The sequence below is a fragment of the Cucurbita moschata genome, unplaced genomic scaffold (genome assembly GCF_002738365.1).
Source record: "Cucurbita moschata cultivar Rifu unplaced genomic scaffold, Cmos_1.0 Cmo_Scf00053, whole genome shotgun sequence".
Classification (NCBI taxonomy): Eukaryota; Viridiplantae; Streptophyta; class Magnoliopsida; order Cucurbitales; family Cucurbitaceae; genus Cucurbita; species Cucurbita moschata.
The window spans coordinates 176,654-194,604 of NW_019268569.1; the positions used below are offsets into that span (position 1 = coordinate 176,654).

Genomic DNA, 17,951 nt, shown 5'->3' on the forward strand with positions numbered 1-17,951 from the left:
TGCATCCATACTAATCATAACGGGAAAGTATTTTAATGCATGTGATAGATATAAATGAATGAGGTCCCCGTATCTTAAGATCATAACATAAGTTTATGATACAAGTAATGCCTCCATTCATTCGTAACGTAATGATCCTATGAAGTATGCACATATTGTAGCATAACTTATAACATGATATAGCTTAACATAGTCTAACATAGCATAGCATAGCATAACGTAACATGGTAGGTCATGACATAATATAACATAACACAGTATGACATATGTCAAACAATCATAGTCATGACACGTGTAGGGGCCATGAGGCACGTGTCATCATACGTCATACGATTCGTCCAACCAAGCCAACAGTTAAGTCATTTACTTAATTGGCCTAAGCCGAAATCACTAATTTGTTCCTCGAAGTCTAACTCAACCTACACGGGTCCACGACATTGGGTTAGAATATATTAATGAGCTTAACTCATCTAAAGACATCGAATAATCCTACTTTTTAGCGCAAATGATTTGAATTGAACGAACATGGATTGTACTAACTCCAAAATGGTAGAAAAGGTCCCAAAAATTCAATTTGAGCCATCTAAGCCGAAGAAATTGAGCCAAAGCTGCCAAGTGAACTGCGAAGCCAAGAAGCCACATGTTTGGAGAGTTGAATGGGAGTGATTGAGGCGCTAGAGTTGACTTGAGTCGACGCACAAATCATGAACCAAGTCGTAGGTCAACAGTGGATCATGAACCACGCGTCAAGTTGAGGCATGGGTTGTCGGGTCATGGTTCGAGTTGGATTGTCTCGAGTTTTGGATTGGCTAAGTAGTTTGAGGCTCTAGGTCAAATATAGGGTCAATAGGTCAGTTTGGGTTTTGGACCGCGGGTTTGGGCTGGCATGATGATGGGTTGAACGCATGAAGGTTACAACCCGAACCAACGAAATTTGGCAGAAAAGGGAAGAGTTTAAAATTTCAACTTATCCCAATTAGTTTTTTCTACATCGATCTCTGTTTTACCCACCAAATCTACAGAACATTGAGAAGTTTGGTGAGTATTCTCAAATAGATCAACTTTTAGTCGAAGGAATAATTATTTATAATAAAATGGAATTTAAAAAAGTGACGTGAATCAAGTAGTCTACAAGAAATCGATCTCTCTAAACCCACCAAATCTACAGAACATTGAGAAGTTGGTGAATATTCTCAAATTGATCAACTTTTAGTCAAAGGAATAATTATATACGATAAAATGGAATTTGAGAAAGTGACGTCAATTTAAGTAGCATATGAGAAGTCGATCTCTCTTTTACCTTTATGTGTACCTTTCAACGAGTAATCATATCGCATATATTCCTTGCATAAGTCCAATCGTAGCCATTAAAAGTATCAATTTTTGATACCATTCCTACTCAAAAGGCTGATATACACATTGTGCGGCTAATACCCCAACTTTTGGCATGATATGCGCCGTTGCGCTGCGCCTTCAACTCATCTCCCCCACTCATAGTGCCCAAAAGACCGATTAAAAAAACAAAAAAAAAAAAAAACCATTTGTATATTGAAAAAAAAAATGTAACTATATATATTTTTTAATTTAATTTTTTTAGTATGTCGGTCGAAATTTAAAAATTTTGGGTGGATAATAATTTAAAGTGATGTATTTCATTAATGTATTTTTAAGACTTTTTATTTTTAGAGTCATTTTGAGACTATAAAAAACTTTACTATTTGTGTTTTTTTTTTTTTCAATAAATTACTTATATATTTAGCCCCAAAATTTTGAATTTTTTTTAAAATTTTGAAACTAATTATTAAAAAAAATACTATATTTCAAAAATAAAACTAAAAAATTAAAAAAAAATGAAATAATGATCAAAACCATACTAAAATAATTATATAAATGAATAAGATATTAATTATGATCGGAAAGTCATCTATTTATGTCAAGTTTTCAGCCAACAAAAAATAATATAATATAATAATAATAAATAAATAAATAAGAATCAATATTTGAAATTTTGATGCGCTTTCACGGGACCATTAGAATGAAAAGTCAAAAATGGAAATCCGATCCATTAATATTTGTCGCCAAATTCCAAAAATTCAATTCCCACTTCTGAATTGCAACCCTTTTCGTCCCGTCGCTTCCAATTCCTAAATTATTAAGTTCTTCCATCTCACGTCCAATAGATATATATATATATATATATACAGAGTGGGGTTAAGAGCCAAAATTCCCTTTTCCTTTTCCTTTTCCATCAACAGCTCCCAAAATCAGCATAAATTCTAGAATTCAGATGCTCATTCGCATTCAAACGCCGGTTATCACTCGTGTTCATATTGCCAACTCTTCTCATCTCTCGATTTCCACGCCGCATCTGTTGTTGTTTACCGAATTCTATTCTGTTCCTTCTTTCTCAGTACTTCAAATCCTTGGATTCCGAATGAGAACTGCATCGATTGTTCTTCAGTTGGGTCTGTAATCGGTCCTTCAATTTGGATTCCTGTTCTCTGGATTGTGCGATTTATCTGTTCTAATCTTGTTTGAGCGTCGAAACGAGACAATAATGAGGAGTTTCAAGGATTTTTGCACGAAGAAGACTCTAATCGGTCTTGGGTTGGGACAATTTTTGTCTCTTCTTATCACTTCCACTGGATTTGCATCCTCTGAACTCGCTAAAAGAGGTGCATTCTTCGTGTTTTTCTGCATCTTGTTCTTGTTTATGGTTTTTTTAATTGAATTTGCATGTGCTATTTTGAGTTGGGAATATGAGGATTCAATGTATTGTAATTACTTTTGGTTTAAACTTCATGTACTTTAGCTTAATCGTTTTGATTTAGTGGTAACACTTGATCCTACTGTGCAGGAATTAATGCACCAACATCACAGTCCTTTATAAACTACGTTCTTTTGGCTATTGTCTATGGAAGTATAGTACTCTATCGTAGAAAGGCACTCAAGGTGATTGTGATACTTGTTTATTTGATATCTTTTAAACTGATTGAATGAGTAGCCCTTGAAATTTGATGGTTGATGGAGTAAGAAGTTAAGCAATTGAATGTTTGCATGTTGTTGAAGTTTCTCAGGCGATCTAGCCTCACTTCCTACACAACTACCTTGTTTAGTTAGATGGCTAAAGGTGGCTGCTACCGCGCCATAATGATTTAGTTGCTGAATTAGAGATGTGAAGTATTGTGAGATCTTACGAGAGGGGAATGAAACATTCTTTTAAGAGTGTGGAAACCTCTCCTTAGTAGCTGGGCCCCGACGGGAGTGGATTGCGAGATCCCACATTGGTTGGAGAGGGGAACGAAACATTCTTTATAAGGGCGTGGAAACTTCTCCCTAGAAGCTGGGACTCGAAGGGGGTGGATTGTGAGATCCAACATCGGTTGGAGAGGAGAACGAAACATTCTTTGTAAAGATGTGAAAACCTCTTCCTAGCAGCTGAGCTTCGAGGGGGGTGGATTGTGAAATCCCACATCTGTTGAAGAGGTGAACGAAACATTCTTTATAAGGGTGTGGAAGCCTCCCTCTCCCTAGCAGCCGGGTCCCGAGGGGGGTGGATTGTGAGATCCCACATCAGTTGGGGAGGAGAACGAAACATTCTTTATAAATGTGTGGAAAGTGGAAACCTCTCTCTAGTAGACGCATTTTAAAAACCTTGAGGGGAAGCTCGAAAGGGAAAGTCCAAAGACGACAATAACTGCTAGTAATGGGCTTTGGGCCGTTACAAGTGTTGTGTGATCTTACTCATAATTGTTGAACTTGGCTTGATAACAGAAATTTCTATTGCATGCGTGAATTTCTTACTTGTCTCCTTTCTAAATCTTTCAGGCAAAATGGTACTTCTACATACCTTTAGGCTTGGTAGATGTAGAAGCCAACTACCTTGGTATGGATAATTTTATATTCTTTGAGAAATATACAAAACCAAGCTTTATAAAACATGATGAAACTAAGAACCTTCTGGTTTGTAGCTTCATAAAACTATGCCTAAATGTTTGATAATTCGAAACTGAGATGCAGTTGTGAAGGCATATCAATACACATCTTTAACAAGCGTGATGCTGCTGGATTGTTGGACAATCCCTTGTGTGATGCTGCTCACCTGGATTTTCCTAAAAACAAAATACAGATTCAGGAAGATAGGCGGTGTCGTCGTGTGTGTTGCTGGCCTCGTCGTGGTTATCTTTTCTGATGTTCATGCTGGCGACCGAGCTGGTAACGACACAAGCCCCTTTATGCCCTCTACCCCCTAAATTGATATTTGCTTGTATTCACGTACACCAATAATATGAGTTGCAGGAGGAAGCAGCCCACTTAAAGGGGATGCTCTTGTTATAGCTGGTGCTACCCTTTATGCTGTTACCAATGTCAGCGAGGTAAGGCTGCAACTATGCACTAGCATTTACCTTTTTACCTTACAATTACTCTGAACACTTGGTAAATGTCAAAATTTCACTGTCTGGTGAAGGAATTTCTGGTGAAGAATGCTGACAGAGTTGAGCTAATGGCGATGTTGGGTAGCTTCGGTGCCATCATCAGTGCTATCCAAATGTAACCTTAGATTTATGTCTGTCTCAATTGTTTCTGAAACTCGCATTTTTCGCTGTTCTTATGTTTCCCTTGATGGTTTCTTTAGAAGCATAATCGAGCGCAAAGAGTTACGATCGATTCGATGGACTCCAGAAGCAGTAAGCTCTCTCTCTCTTAATCTCTCCTAGAATTTGATACTCCAATGTGTAGCAAATTGTTTGTTGTTTCAGGCCATTCCTTTTGCTGGATTCTCTGTGGCTATGTTTTTTTTCTACTCGCTTGTCCCTGTATTACTTCAGGTATGTTGCTATTGATGAACACATAATGAATGAACTGTGAAGTTGCAATTTGGTTCTGAACATATATACTTTCACAGATCAGTGGATCCACAATGTTGAACCTGTCCTTACTCACCTCGGACATGTGGTCCATTGTGATTCGTGTCGTCGCGTATCATGAGAAGGTCTGTGATCACCTGGTTTTTTGTTTTCGTGTGTCGTATTGGGTGTTTTGTATGTCTAAATCAAGTCGGTTTCTGCAGGTTGATTGGCTTTACTATTTGGCCTTTGCTGCTGTTATCATTGGACTCATTACTTATTCAGTGTATGTTATCTCTATCATTCTACATTCTTTTTACGTTACATTTCCTGGAAAGTGCTCATAATGTAAGCATATATACCACTAGGGAAGTTCTATTGTAGTGTTCTTAGATGGATGATTACCTGCATGATGGTTACTGATGAGTTTCTTATATTTCGGGTCGTGTTAGATGTCTATTGTAATATAGTACGAGAATCACCATCTTAGCCACTACAATAATGTAACGGACCAAGCCTACCACTAACAAATATTGTCCTATTTGGGCTTTCCCTCAAGGTTTCTAAAACGTATCTATTAGGGAAAAGTTTTCACACCCTTATAGAGAATGTTTCGTTCTACTCCTCAACTGATGTGGGATCTCATAAATAATGTATTTTATTGCCCTTTCTTTCCTGTAAGTGATCACTGCTTGAGCGTTTTTTGACCGATGCTACATAAACCATTATTGCACTTGCCCTTGAGGATTGAGAATCGTATTTGTAGTTTTTACGCTTGTAAAAGGTACTGTAATTCATGGTTATGTTGCTCTTTCCTACCTGAACTCGAATCTCTAAATGCAGGGGTGAGAGAGAAGAAGAAGATCGACGTCGAACTAACGTTGATGTAGAAGCCGAGCATGACAAACGTCCATACAAGGAATGCCCACCGGAAAACCGGTACTAGGAACAGCAGGTAGCAGTTGGAAGATCTGAGAGGGTAGAAAAAATGAAAATCTTGGGAGAAATAAGTAGTGTGGTTCCTAGGATGGATTAGAAAAGAAGTATTTAGAGTTGTACTTATTTTTTGTTGGCCTTTTGATGGGCTCTCATTCTCCAATAATAAAGTATGAAAGTTTTGAAATCTTCCCCAATAACCTCTGGATCTCAACCAAATCACATTCGGCTATACAATTATGATCTCAATCTAAGTATACCACTAGTAAATAATGTCTACTTAACTCATGAAATCTTCCCCAATAACCTCTGGATCTCAACCAAATCACATTCGACATTCATAATGATCTATACAATTATGATCTATACAATTGTCCTCTCAATCTAAGTCTACCACTAATAAATAATGTCTACTTAACTCATTTTGATTCATTACTCTCCAACCAAGCTAAGATCTCAATAATAATTTATTGAAGGTAATTGAAGATCACAACAAGCATCTCGTTGGAAATCGAATGCAGACACCACTATGTCTCAACTCAGATCACCTAGTACGTTCAACAACTCAAATCACCTAGTACGTTCAAGCCATTGCAATAGAGATTTAGACCACTGAGCATGTAATAACTAGATTACTCAGATCACCTAGTACGTTCAACAACTCAAATCACCTAGTACGTTCAAGCCATTGCCATAGAGATTTAGACCACTGAGCATGTAATAACTAGATTACATAATTAGGATGTGAGCAAGGCTCAATGTGGTCAGATAGAAGATAATCTTTTGAAGTTTTCTAGATTTTGAGCTATCATAAGTTTTGACAATTATTGATCTCATCTTGGTAGGAGCAACAAAAATCCAGAGAAGCCAAAAGAGTTACCTAAATCACATGCTCCATTTGATCACATAATTAGGATTTTCATATCAAATATATTCTCAATTTGATCTTAGAGAGAAAATCCACAGAAGCAAAAGCAAAACAGATACAGACTAACTAAACGTGGATTCTACATTTCAAATTCTCTCACTTACACCATTAATCGAAAACTTCACAGCTCTCTAAGCTCTCTCACCTCTAATCCGCCTGGCCAATTGAATATCCTTAGGCATAATCGTGACTCTCTTAGCATGAATCGCACACAGGTTAGTATCTTCGAACAATCCGACGAGGTAGGCCTCCGCCGCCTCCTGCAGAGCCGCAACGGCGCTACTCTGGAATCGGAGATCGGTCTTGAAATCCTGAGCGATTTCTCTAACCAGCCGCTGGAACGGAAGCTTTCGGATAAGAAGCTCGGTGCTCTTCTGGTACTTCCTGATCTCCCTCAGCGCAACAGTCCCTGGACGGAATCTGTGCGGCTTCTTGACTCCTCCGGTCGCCGGAGCCGATTTCCGAGCAGCCTTAGTCGCCAATTGCTTGCGAGGAGCCTTACCGCCGGTGGACTTTCGGGCTGTTTGCTTGGTGCGAGCCATTAACGCGTCGTAGGAGATTAAGCTTCTTAGAGACAATGTAAATGTGAATGATATATTTTGATGCTGAAGATCGGGAGAGACGAGTATTTATAGGAGACTACGGGGAGTATGGAGGGTGATTTTGGACGGTCGATTGGAGTTTGTATTGACGGTTGAGATCTTTTTTAGACTCAATCACGCGGATCGCGATCCAGACTTTTGGCGGACGAAAATTTGGGAGGGGGGAACCAAAACTCCAAAAATGATCTGTTTTGGCGCCATGGTTCTTTTTCGGATTTTTTTTTTTTTTAAGTTACATTTTAAATTATAAATTGTATGAATATTTAGATAATTAATTTAGTCATTAAATATTCATTTAAAATCTCTTAAATCAAATTATTTTTCTTCTTAAATATTATTAAAATAATATATATATATATATATATATATATATATATATATATATATTTATTTCTAAATAAGTATAGAAATAATATAGTGTAAAGCAAAAGAAAAAAAAAACAACAAAACAAAACAAATACGTAACTTAGTACCTGTTCGCTCGGTATTCTCTTGTGACATGGTCAGGTGATCTACTACTTACTTCTTAAGAGTAAAGACTATCCCCACAAACCAACTCGAGCACTTCTAACATGTTTTGTCATCACTCACATGCATCTCAGGAAAATTCATAGGAAGTCACCTAACATAGAATTGTTCCGGCTAAAGCATGTTTAACCACAGAGATCCTATGATAGAGCCATCGAAAAGAAAGGTACACCTTGTTCATGTAAATAGTGACTTTCAATTCTTTTGAGCCTTTATATTCATTCTATCTTCATAATCACTCTAATTCATATGTAATCTCGGTTGTTTCATATACCCCTTATTTACTCAGGTGTCACATGCTCCTATGCTTAAGATTTGGAATCCATATTCGACACCTGATCGTCTCAGAATTCTATCGCATCCCTTACAACATTGTCACATTACCTACTCCTCACTTTTAAAGAGTAAAGACTATCCCCACAGACCCACACGATTCCGTCTAACATGATTGTTTTCACTCACATGCATCCCAAGAAATAGGAGGTCATCCAACATAGAATTGCTCAAAGAACACTTAACCATAGGGTTCCTATGAGCCACTGAAAAAGAAAGGTCTATCTAATTGGTATAAGTACCGACTTTCAATTCTTTTGAGCTTTTCTTAATCGTCTTATCCTTAAGAACACTCTCATTTAGATAAAATTTTCCCAATATATACAAACAAAAAAAAAATTACATAGACATGTCATATTAGGATTTATATTAGGGCTCCTAATTAGTTATTTAGGGTTAATAATAATTTTGATTATTTTACCCACAATTTAATTTTGTCGCTCGTATGAAAAATTTATTAGTGCAATTCGGAACATTATATAGTTGACCTACAGGAGTATCATGTTTAAATAACAACCTGAATGGTCTATAGTATATGGATAAGGTTAGGTGCATTTACCTGATATCAGTTCTACTACGATTCATTTGTTACAAATAAAATCAAAGTTGGTTCCAAGACTTTAGTTCACGAATGAAACGTTCATTCCCAACACATTGACCATTAAAAAAATGATACTTTGTTCACTCGATGTGAGGAAAAATATCTTCTGACCTCGATCAAACAATGAATAACTTCTTGATCCTAAAATATCACATTTTAATTAGATATGTTTATTTAATTCATGGGGACCTACTTCGAACGGGACGAAGAATCTCCATTTACAAACGTCAATTATAATAATAATACATACATAATCGTAATAAAAAAAAACAAAAAATGGTTTGGAATGGGTATGCGGCCTCAAGCAACTCTTCTTGGACAAGCATGATCGTGAATCCTCTTCCACTTAATTGGTTGATGTCTCTGTCAACTGACTCTCCAGGAACCAACAATGAAGATTGCAGCTCACTTGAGGTCTTTAGACACGTTTCTAGCTGATCTTAGCAACAAGGAGTCTCTTCGAGTTTACCAGAACCTCTTATACCTATTTGATTTGTCAACTGGTTGCATCTTCTCAATCAAGATCTCTCTAGGATTCTTCATTATGGTAGGTGGGTCATGTCACCTTACTGTGTTTGGTGTCTCGTTAATTGGGATTGTAGGGTTTTACGTACATGGACAACATGGTTAGTTCTCATCCATGAAAGCTCGATTAGAACATTCTTTTCAATTTGGAGTTCTCGTGGCTTGTGTTTTCGATTGACCCATTTCTTCAACTGTATGGATGTTTTTTCCTAAGTTAGCATGAGCTACTTCGTAGGTTTGTCACTACAATTTGGTGAAGTTGTTGGCTTGGAGCCTCTTTCTAACATACCCGTGTTAATTAACATGAGCCTTTGCGGGTCTAATGACATTGAGGTTCAACAAGGCATTAGCTACTTATAAAGCTCAGTTAGCTTGAGTTGAATTGTACGACACATATTTCTAACGGGCGGTTTTACCCCCTATAATAAACTAATATCATGATCTATTCCTTTAGGTGGAAAACCCTTTAACTTTTTGGCCCCATGTCACGGTGTATCCTAGAAATTGCTGGATCTCTGTTGGAATTGGCTCACTCCAACTTTCATCTTCAACCATGGAGACGACAACAAGAGTGGGTTCATTATGGGTATGCCTTGTTTCAGTTGTAGAGATATCCAAGAGGCGGAGCGGGGACGGGGAAGCCTTCCCCGTCTCCATCCCTGCCACCTATTTCACTCTCCATGTTCGCCAAATCTCTTTTTATTTTTAACTCGAATTAGAGAAGGAATTTCCACGTATAATTTTTCTTCCTCTACTATTATTTTTTGAAAAAAAAAATATAGATATAATCAATTTAATTAAAGTTTATTATTAATCGTAATTGAAAGATTAAAATAACATTTTTTATTTTTATAAAAGATTAAAGTTTATTATTAATCGCATAGAACCAAACTTACAACGATGAAATAATTTAGCAAAAGGTAACCATAAATTAATAAAGAGAGTAATTATAAGATGGGTTGAAATTAAAATTTAAAAAAAGTCCGGTCGTAATCTTAGTCTTAGGAAAGTCTGTTGGTAAATTGAAAGAACGCTGATGATCTCTCGTGCTTACCTCTCCCTGAAGCCTTTGTTTCTTTGAAGCTTTGCTTCGCACTTTGATTTCCCAAAGGAATTTTGAGCTGCTTACACAGATTCAGCGGTGGAAATTGGCTGTTGCGGCTCCAGCAATTTGACTTCTAATCACGCTTCTACTGTAAGTTTTGATCCTTCTTCCAATTTTAAGTGCAAGATTGTTCATGTTGTTCATATGAATTGCCTGAAGGAAAGGGGTTTGGAACTAGTAAGTGTATATCTCACACGTCGCAAGGTATGCCGAACAAGTGTTCGACGAAATGCCCAACTGATCTGGATTCTTAAAACATCGGGAACTAACCAACTTTAAACCTCAACTTGTGGTGCAATCAGTACCCAATACGTTAACATTCCAATTTTTTTACTATTTGTGGCTCTGGCCATGAATATTTTTGGCGTTGGTGGAATTTGTGACTTGATTTTGAGTGTTTTGTATGATCTATTAGGTGGGTTGTGATCGATTTTCTAACAAAATATTTGAAGTTGCTGGAATTCATATGTTGCTGATGAATGGTGGAAGATGGTGAGTTGGTTGTTTAGCAGGGTTAAGTTCTGTGGTTTCCCATGTAAAAACCAGAGAGGATCGAATTTAAATCACCTACAAAGTCGTTATCTGGTAAACATAAAACTGAAATGGGTGAAAGATAAAGACTTAGATTCTGTAGTGAGTGCTGAGAAGGACCTCAAGGCTGTTTGCTTTCTTGTATCCATAATCTCTTCAAGTCTTGAACAATGCGTACCGATCTACCGTCTGCGTTGCCATCGTCGGCAGCTTGGTCTTCCGAATGATGTCAAGATGTCTACCTTTATTAGGAGATACCCTTCTATCTTTCATGAGTCACATATTCGTGACAGTGCAGGCACTCCTGTGCCATCTTTTGGCTTAACTCCAGAGGCTAGGGAACTTTATGAGGAAGAAATCGTTGTCGTTCGACAATGTTGGACGGATATTCGATCTAGGCTTTGCAGATTGCTAATGCTCACGAGTGGTACGACACTTCCTTTACAGACAATTGACCAGTTGAGATGGGACATGGGGCTGCCATATGATTATCGGAACTCTTTCATTCCATATAACCATGACTTGTTTTCATTTGTCCAGCTCCGTGATGATCGAGTCGGGTTGAAACTTCTATCCTGGGATGATGATCTTGCTGTTTCTGAACTGCAGAAGAACGCTGGTTCCCAACAGGTGGAAGAAGACGTAAGAAATGGCTGTTTGGCCTTTCCAATTGGATTCACAAGAGGTTTTGGATTGAGGAGAAAATGTATGGATTGGTTAAAAGAATGGCAGAAGCTTCCTTACACTTCTCCATATTGTGATGCCTCCCATTTGGATCCCCGTACCGATGCGTCCGAAAAGAGGATTGTCGGAGTCTTTCATGAACTTCTCCACCTTACCTTGCAAAAGAAAACCGAACGCAAGAATGTAAGCAACCTCCGCAAACCGTTCTCTATGCCTCAGAAGTTCACAAAAGTGTTCGAGCGTCATCCTGGTATCTTTTACATCTCTAAGAAGAATGACACACAGACTGTAATTCTTCGAGAAGCATACGACGGTGACAAGCTTCTGCAGAAGCACCCTCTTGTTAGCATCAGGGAAAAATTTGCAAACATGTCGAGGAAAGGTCAACTAGATAGAAGCAGAGGTTTATACAAAAAGGAAGATCCATTTGGACATTTTCATCATGATGAAGTAGATGAAACTCGATACAGTTCCGAAGAAATGTCCGACTATAACTTGCTTTCGGAATATGATTCGGAATCAGATGACCCGATCGACAACAACTGCTGAAGAAGTTGCTATATGATTCTACGGCAACTTCTTCAGCAGTTGTGATCAAACTCTTTAAAGTCTTGCAGTAACTTGCAACTTGCCCATCAACAAGGTTTGTGTTTATCTTAGAGTACTCTTCTATCTAGTTTGTTCTTATTTCAATTGGTTTATATAGTTGTAAAAGATGATTTAGTCATTAATTTTGATTAAATCTTAGAGAGATGAGTCGTTTAGTTTGTTTCAATCAGTCGTTTTAATTTCTCTGAATCTGATACTCCAAGCAAATAAGTCGAATCGACACTGAAAAAGAGATGAAGTACCAGAAAAATGTATAATTCCTTCTATGGTGGCATGAACAAAAGAGGTACAGTATTGCACGTATACTACGACGTCGATAATAAAAATTGAGGTACATCCTCATTTATGAATGTTAAGTTGTATACAAATTGTCATAAAGAATATGAACATTATCAATCAACCAGTAGCTCACCTGTTAGAATTTTTGGTACGTCGTTAGAAATGTAAAAGCATGCAAAAATCTTAGCAGCTTTCACAGAAAAGAATGAAACGCAGCTTTTGCTCTTCACCAGATGTGCAACCTGAAGGATTCCCAATGACAACATCATTTCTCTAGTAAAACTGGTACTACACTCTAAATGTATATGAATCTTGAATTTGGTTTATTGATAGCCACCACCATATGATTGCGGGGGGGCGTAACCACCCATCATCGGATTATAGTTACCCGAAGCATTGGATCCAGGCTGAAATCCTACTGGTGATTGAAATTGCATTCCTTGCCCCATACCCATATTCATGCCCATGCCAGGGTTCATTCCCATTCCCATTCCCATTCCGGGATTCATTCCCATCCCCATGCTCGGGTTCATGCCGGTATTGTTCATCCCCATACCCATTCCCACGCTCGGGTTCACGCCAGCATTGTTCATTCCCATACCCATTCCCATGCTCGGGTTCATGCCAGCATTGTTCATCCCCATACCCATTCCCACACTCGGGTTCATGCCAGCATTATTCATCCCCATACCCATTCCAACGCTCGGGTTCATGCCAGCATTGTTCATCCCCATACCCATTCCCATGCTTGGGTTCATGCCAGCATTGTTCATCCCCATACCCATTCCCATGGGTTGATTGGTTCCTCCATAGGGCCCCCCTCCCATGCCCGCATTGTTCATACCCATACCTGAACCCATCATGGAGTTTGGTGGAGTTCTGAGGGCAGCTGCACCAGCGTGACCGATTCCAGAACCCGATCCCATAGCTTTACCCATGGTGATAGTAGAAGTTACAGCGGTTGTAGTAGGCTTTTCCATCCTCTTTTCCTTCCGATTTATGGCATCAAAATCCACTCCAATGTCAGACAATGGATTTGTTTTAGCTGCACATTGAGGAACATATTTAGTCAACCATCAGAGACATAGATGTGATGCATATATGTAAGAATTCAAGGTAGCATGAACTCACGCCCAGATATGTTCAAATCAACTAGCCCTCTGTTAAGAGTGTCAGCCCAGACTGTTGACTTTGTCTCGAACTTGCCCTTAGGCGGTTGAGATGCTACTGAAAGCGATCCTGTTGAAGTGGGAAAACCTTGTTGTGAAGGGACTTGAGGGGGTCCAGCTTGCGGAAGAATGCTGCCTAGAAAATCATCATTTTTTGGTTGTGAAGCTACCGGTGGGGATGTAAAACCATGATGCTGCATGTTTCCACTGCCAAGTGGAGCAGCTGGCACGCTTGGATTTTGCTGAGCAATTTGTGAAGTAACAGGAGCAGCAAATCCTCCATTCTGTACTAAATATCCACCCCCATTTGCCTGTGCATTTGGACTGCTGCTGGTTGAGGCCATCTGTGGATAGAAAGGAGCTGTAGATCCTCCCTGTGAGCCCCCTCCATAGCCTAACTGTCCAGTAGGTGCTGCAGATCCTCCTTGTGAACCCCCTCCATAGCTAAACTGTCCAGTAGGTGCTGCAGATCCTTCCTGTGGGGGCCCAGAGCCAAACTGTCCAGTAGGTGCTGCAGATCCTCCCTGCGAGGGCCCATAGCCAAACTGTCCAGTAGGTGCTGTAGCTCCTCCCTGTGGGGATCCATAGCCAAACTGTCCAGTCGATGCACTTTGAGGCTGGAAAGCTGTATTTGAGTTCAAAGATGCTGTAGCTCCTGATTGGGGATGCAAATTAAGGAAGGAACTAGCATTTGGTTCTGAAGGCTGATTGCTTAAAGCTGTAAAATTTTTCTCAGGAGGTTGACCAGGATCTGAGAAGGTAGTTGGCAATGCAGGCTGGTCGCCAGTGGATGAATAAGTTGGCAGGGATGTTGAATTAGATGGAGGTCCAGAAAGAGGTAGAATATCTGCCAGTATATCAATCTCAGGGTCCGGAATAGTCGATGGCCCTTGAAGGAACTGTGGGTCTGATGGTGCTTGCAAGCTGGATAAGCCAGATGCACTAGTTGAAGCAGAAAACGCATTACCAAATTCTGAATTAGAGACTTGGTTTGTTTCCGGGATAGCTCCTTGGGATTGTTCAAGGCCTTGGTGCAGAGAAGACTGGAAAGGATTAGTCAAAGTAGAAGGATTGGATTGTCCAAGGCTTGGGTGAAGAGAAGACTGGAGAGGATCTGTCGTAGCAGATGAATGGAATTGAGGGGCACCATCATCAGAAGTCATAGCTTTAAAAGGTGTGTCACCAAAAGGATCTTCAAAACTCTGCAAGTACATAATTCAACAGTGCACAGAAAAATACATGAAAAATGTCAACTTAGTTGCAATAAATAACAGAAAACGTACAGAATGATGAATAGATGTCAATTTGATCGGAGCGGGCACTTCTATAATATTCCAATGTGAATGAAGAACTTTTAAACCATCAAAATTTACCTGATTACTAGTCTGCGAGGTTCCTGCACCAGAGTTCATGTGGTAATCAGTCTCAAAGGCCCCAGTCACGTCTGCAGATGCCACTGGCATAATGGCCAGTGGGTTTGAAGGAAAATCGGCCAGTGAGCCAAGTAAGTCCATCTCAGCATTGTTTGGTGGAATAGTTGGAGCAGCTAAGAAAAGAGAGGAAGTATTTGTGGTTTAGTGCCAAGAATCAACAAAGTGATAACTAATAGTTTGATGCGAGTCACATGAGTGGATTATCCTAAACAGGTACATGTGCGGTTATCTTTGATAAGATTGTATGCAAAATGACCTTTACATAAACTATTTCTATCATGCTTAACATTTTTATCTCGTTATGTAAGGAACCTTTGCACACAATCGGACTGGAATTCAAAGCCTTTCAACTCTCAATAGAATTATGCATTTAATTGATACTCAAAGACTTGCAAAGAAACAGGATACAGTCATAAATTGAGAGGAAACGTTTATTGCAGAACACAAATCATGTATAACTGATACGTTAAAATGTGATAACGGAACGTAGGCTAACCATAACGATAAAATGAAATACACTAATTATTTATTTTATTTGATCACTTTTACTATTTCTTACCTTACATGCATAGCATTGACACATGTCCATACATAGGGAAGCACTTAATTATATCTAGCATCCAAATACCTCTCATCATTTAAAATATACCCTCTGAATTAAAAGTTGATGATTACACATGCATAAAGAAACATGATGTATCTATGTCACAAGGCATCATTTGATCGAACCATATGACCCATCCGTTATGTATGTCCAATTCAACTTCACGTCAGTTATATTCATGAAGCAACCTTATGAAAACCAAACTACACAAAATACTGAAGAGGGGAGGGGGAGATTTGATATGGACCAAGAGACATCAATCGTACAATATACTTCAATGAAGATGTGAAGAAAAGATTGTCAAAATTATCAAAAAATGTTTAAATTCATGCCACATTGAAGAAGAATGAAGTTTGATTGTTATAAATTTTGGGTGGGCTACAATTTACAGTAATTTAGAGTTATTGTATTTCATTAATGTATTTTAAGAATTTTTATTTACTTTATATTACAATTACATAATGGTTAATTATGGTCATTAAGTATGAATGTTACCACTTTTGGAATGCATTTAATAGTTTCATTTTGAGGCTATATAAAGCCATGTATGTTGTATTTGTAGGTAGACTTAGAAAATAAAGTAAAAAAAGCATTTGTACTTTTCTTTGACCAATGGCTAAGTTTCTTTGCAATTCAATGTAGTTTAGGTTGCATGTAGAATCATTCAAACTCGACATGATCAATCTTGCTTGTGGAGTGATTCGAATCTCAATCAAGTGTTCTTGCCTTGAGATATTTGATCAACAAGAATCATTCAAGCTAGACATGATCGATTTTGCTTGTGGAGTGATTCGAATCTCAAACAATATTCTTGTCTTGAGATATTCGATCAACAAGGTAATCCGAATCTTACTCCTCTTGTAGTGATTCCACACTTATTAAGATTCTTCCCTATCCAAATGAAATCTAAATCTAGCAGTTTTAACTTTAGAGCTGTTAATCTTCCTCCTTAGATGTCGCAATAGCAATAAGACTCATACAAGGATGATAACCAAGTATAGGTAGCTAGGTTTAAATGGAGTCAGCCTGAGGTTAATAGCAAAAAGCTAATAGAATTTTTTGTACCTGTGACCGAACTTTGAGGGTCAAATTCATCAAAGGTCCCAATTAACTGGTCTGTAGGTGTTGGAGCACCATGTACCGGACTGGACTGGCTAGGTGCACTAGTAACAGGTGCTGATGATGTAACAAGAGATGAGGTTGAGGATTCTTGGTCCCTTTCCAATAAGTAAGATATCCAGTCAATTAAATGGTTATTAAAACTGCTAGAACTAGAAAGAGACTTAAGCAACAGAAGAGTGATACCTTTCACTATGAGCTGGTGGACTTCGAGACTCGCCCACTGCCTCTTCATAACTTGGAGGTGCACCAGTGTTCTGTTCTGAAAATTTATGATCACGCCGCCTGCCAAAAGAGATTCAACTCATAATGTGATTCATAGGACTCAGTTAAACCACTATTCCATGAAATTATTAAGAATTACCTCACATCTGGAGACCTGTTATCATCTCTTCCACTACCACCACTACAAGAAAAGGAAATAAGTGGCTCAGTACAAGCCCATGCCAAAATTATACACCAGCTTGATCTGGGAACGAATTGGTTCTAAAAATATTAAAATTTGGCTTTGCACGGTAGCTCTTAGCAGCATTAATGCCCAAGATAATGTTGAAAAGAGGCACGCCTATACTCACCTCTCTCCCAAATTTGTGTTTGTGTAATAGTAAGGAAGAATCCTTCTCCCACCTTTTCACTGATGGTAAATTTGTATCAAATGTCTGGAATTTGTCAGGGGTTTGGTTTGGTTTATTTTGGTGTTGCCCTAATCTCTCAGAAAATTGATAAACTGAGATCTTGTTTTGTTGGTATCAATCAAGCACAAAGCTAGAGAGTTCCGTTGGAGCCCCTTTTACTGTCTATTTGAAGGAAATAAATGCAAGAAGATCTGATAGGTCAAACTTTGTTGATTATCTTTGTGACATTTTGGTCCAATCTATCTAATTGGCGTCCTCGTCCTTTTTTTCTTTTTTCCGTAATTACTCTCTTTTTCCTTATCAACCACGATTGGAGGGCCTTGTTTCATCCCTTATTTTTTGAAGGAACTATTGTCCCTTTGCCGTTTAGGTTGTCTTATTTGGCTGTTGGCCTTATATAATGGTATCTTCTCCATGTTTCTTATCTCAAAAAAAAAAAAAAAAAAAAAAAAAAAAAAAAAAAAAAAAAAAAAAAAAAAAAAA

At 38.4% G+C, this 17,951-nt stretch overlaps 4 protein-coding genes across 4 annotated transcripts in view; 2 read left to right on the plus strand and 2 right to left on the minus strand.

Moving 5' to 3' along the window:
* The first annotated feature begins 2,212 nt into the window (after positions 1-2,212).
* On the plus strand, positions 2,213-5,971 carry LOC111436371 (solute carrier family 35 member F1-like). Its single transcript, XM_023074148.1, has 11 exons — positions 2,213-2,675; positions 2,858-2,952; positions 3,829-3,886; positions 4,021-4,215; positions 4,300-4,376; positions 4,469-4,551; positions 4,637-4,688; positions 4,761-4,829; positions 4,907-4,993; positions 5,072-5,133; positions 5,691-5,971. The coding sequence occupies exons 1-11, from the start codon at positions 2,558-2,560 to the stop codon at positions 5,791-5,793; spliced, it is 999 nt and encodes a 332-aa protein (XP_022929916.1). The 5' UTR covers positions 2,213-2,557; the 3' UTR covers positions 5,794-5,971.
* A 573-nt stretch (positions 5,972-6,544) lies between these two features.
* LOC111436366 (histone H3.2) lies at positions 6,545-7,323 on the minus strand. Its single transcript, XM_023074135.1, has one exon. The coding sequence runs from the start codon at positions 7,251-7,253 to the stop codon at positions 6,843-6,845; it is 411 nt and encodes a 136-aa protein (XP_022929903.1). The 5' UTR covers positions 7,254-7,323; the 3' UTR covers positions 6,545-6,842.
* Positions 7,324-10,312: 2,989 nt separating this feature from the next.
* LOC111436357 (protein WHAT'S THIS FACTOR 1) lies at positions 10,313-12,335 on the plus strand. The gene is made up of 2 exons (XM_023074114.1): positions 10,313-10,495; positions 10,821-12,335. Exon 2 carries the CDS (start codon positions 10,895-10,897, stop codon positions 12,167-12,169), a length of 1,275 nt encoding a protein of 424 aa, XP_022929882.1. The 5' UTR covers positions 10,313-10,495; positions 10,821-10,894; the 3' UTR covers positions 12,170-12,335.
* A 168-nt stretch (positions 12,336-12,503) lies between these two features.
* LOC111436356 (clathrin interactor EPSIN 3-like) overlaps positions 12,504-17,951 on the minus strand; it is an 11,015-nt gene continuing 5,567 nt past the window's right edge. The window contains exons 9-14 of the mRNA XM_023074113.1: positions 17,198-17,239; positions 17,020-17,118; positions 16,780-16,931; positions 15,051-15,223; positions 13,640-14,879; positions 12,504-13,553 (exon numbers count right to left, since the gene is read on the minus strand). Of these exons, the coding sequence (XP_022929881.1) occupies positions 12,832-13,553; positions 13,640-14,879; positions 15,051-15,223; positions 16,780-16,931; positions 17,020-17,118; positions 17,198-17,239 (2,428 nt within the window). The 3' untranslated portion in view covers positions 12,504-12,831. The remainder of the gene's footprint in view (positions 13,554-13,639; positions 14,880-15,050; positions 15,224-16,779; positions 16,932-17,019; positions 17,119-17,197; positions 17,240-17,951) is intronic.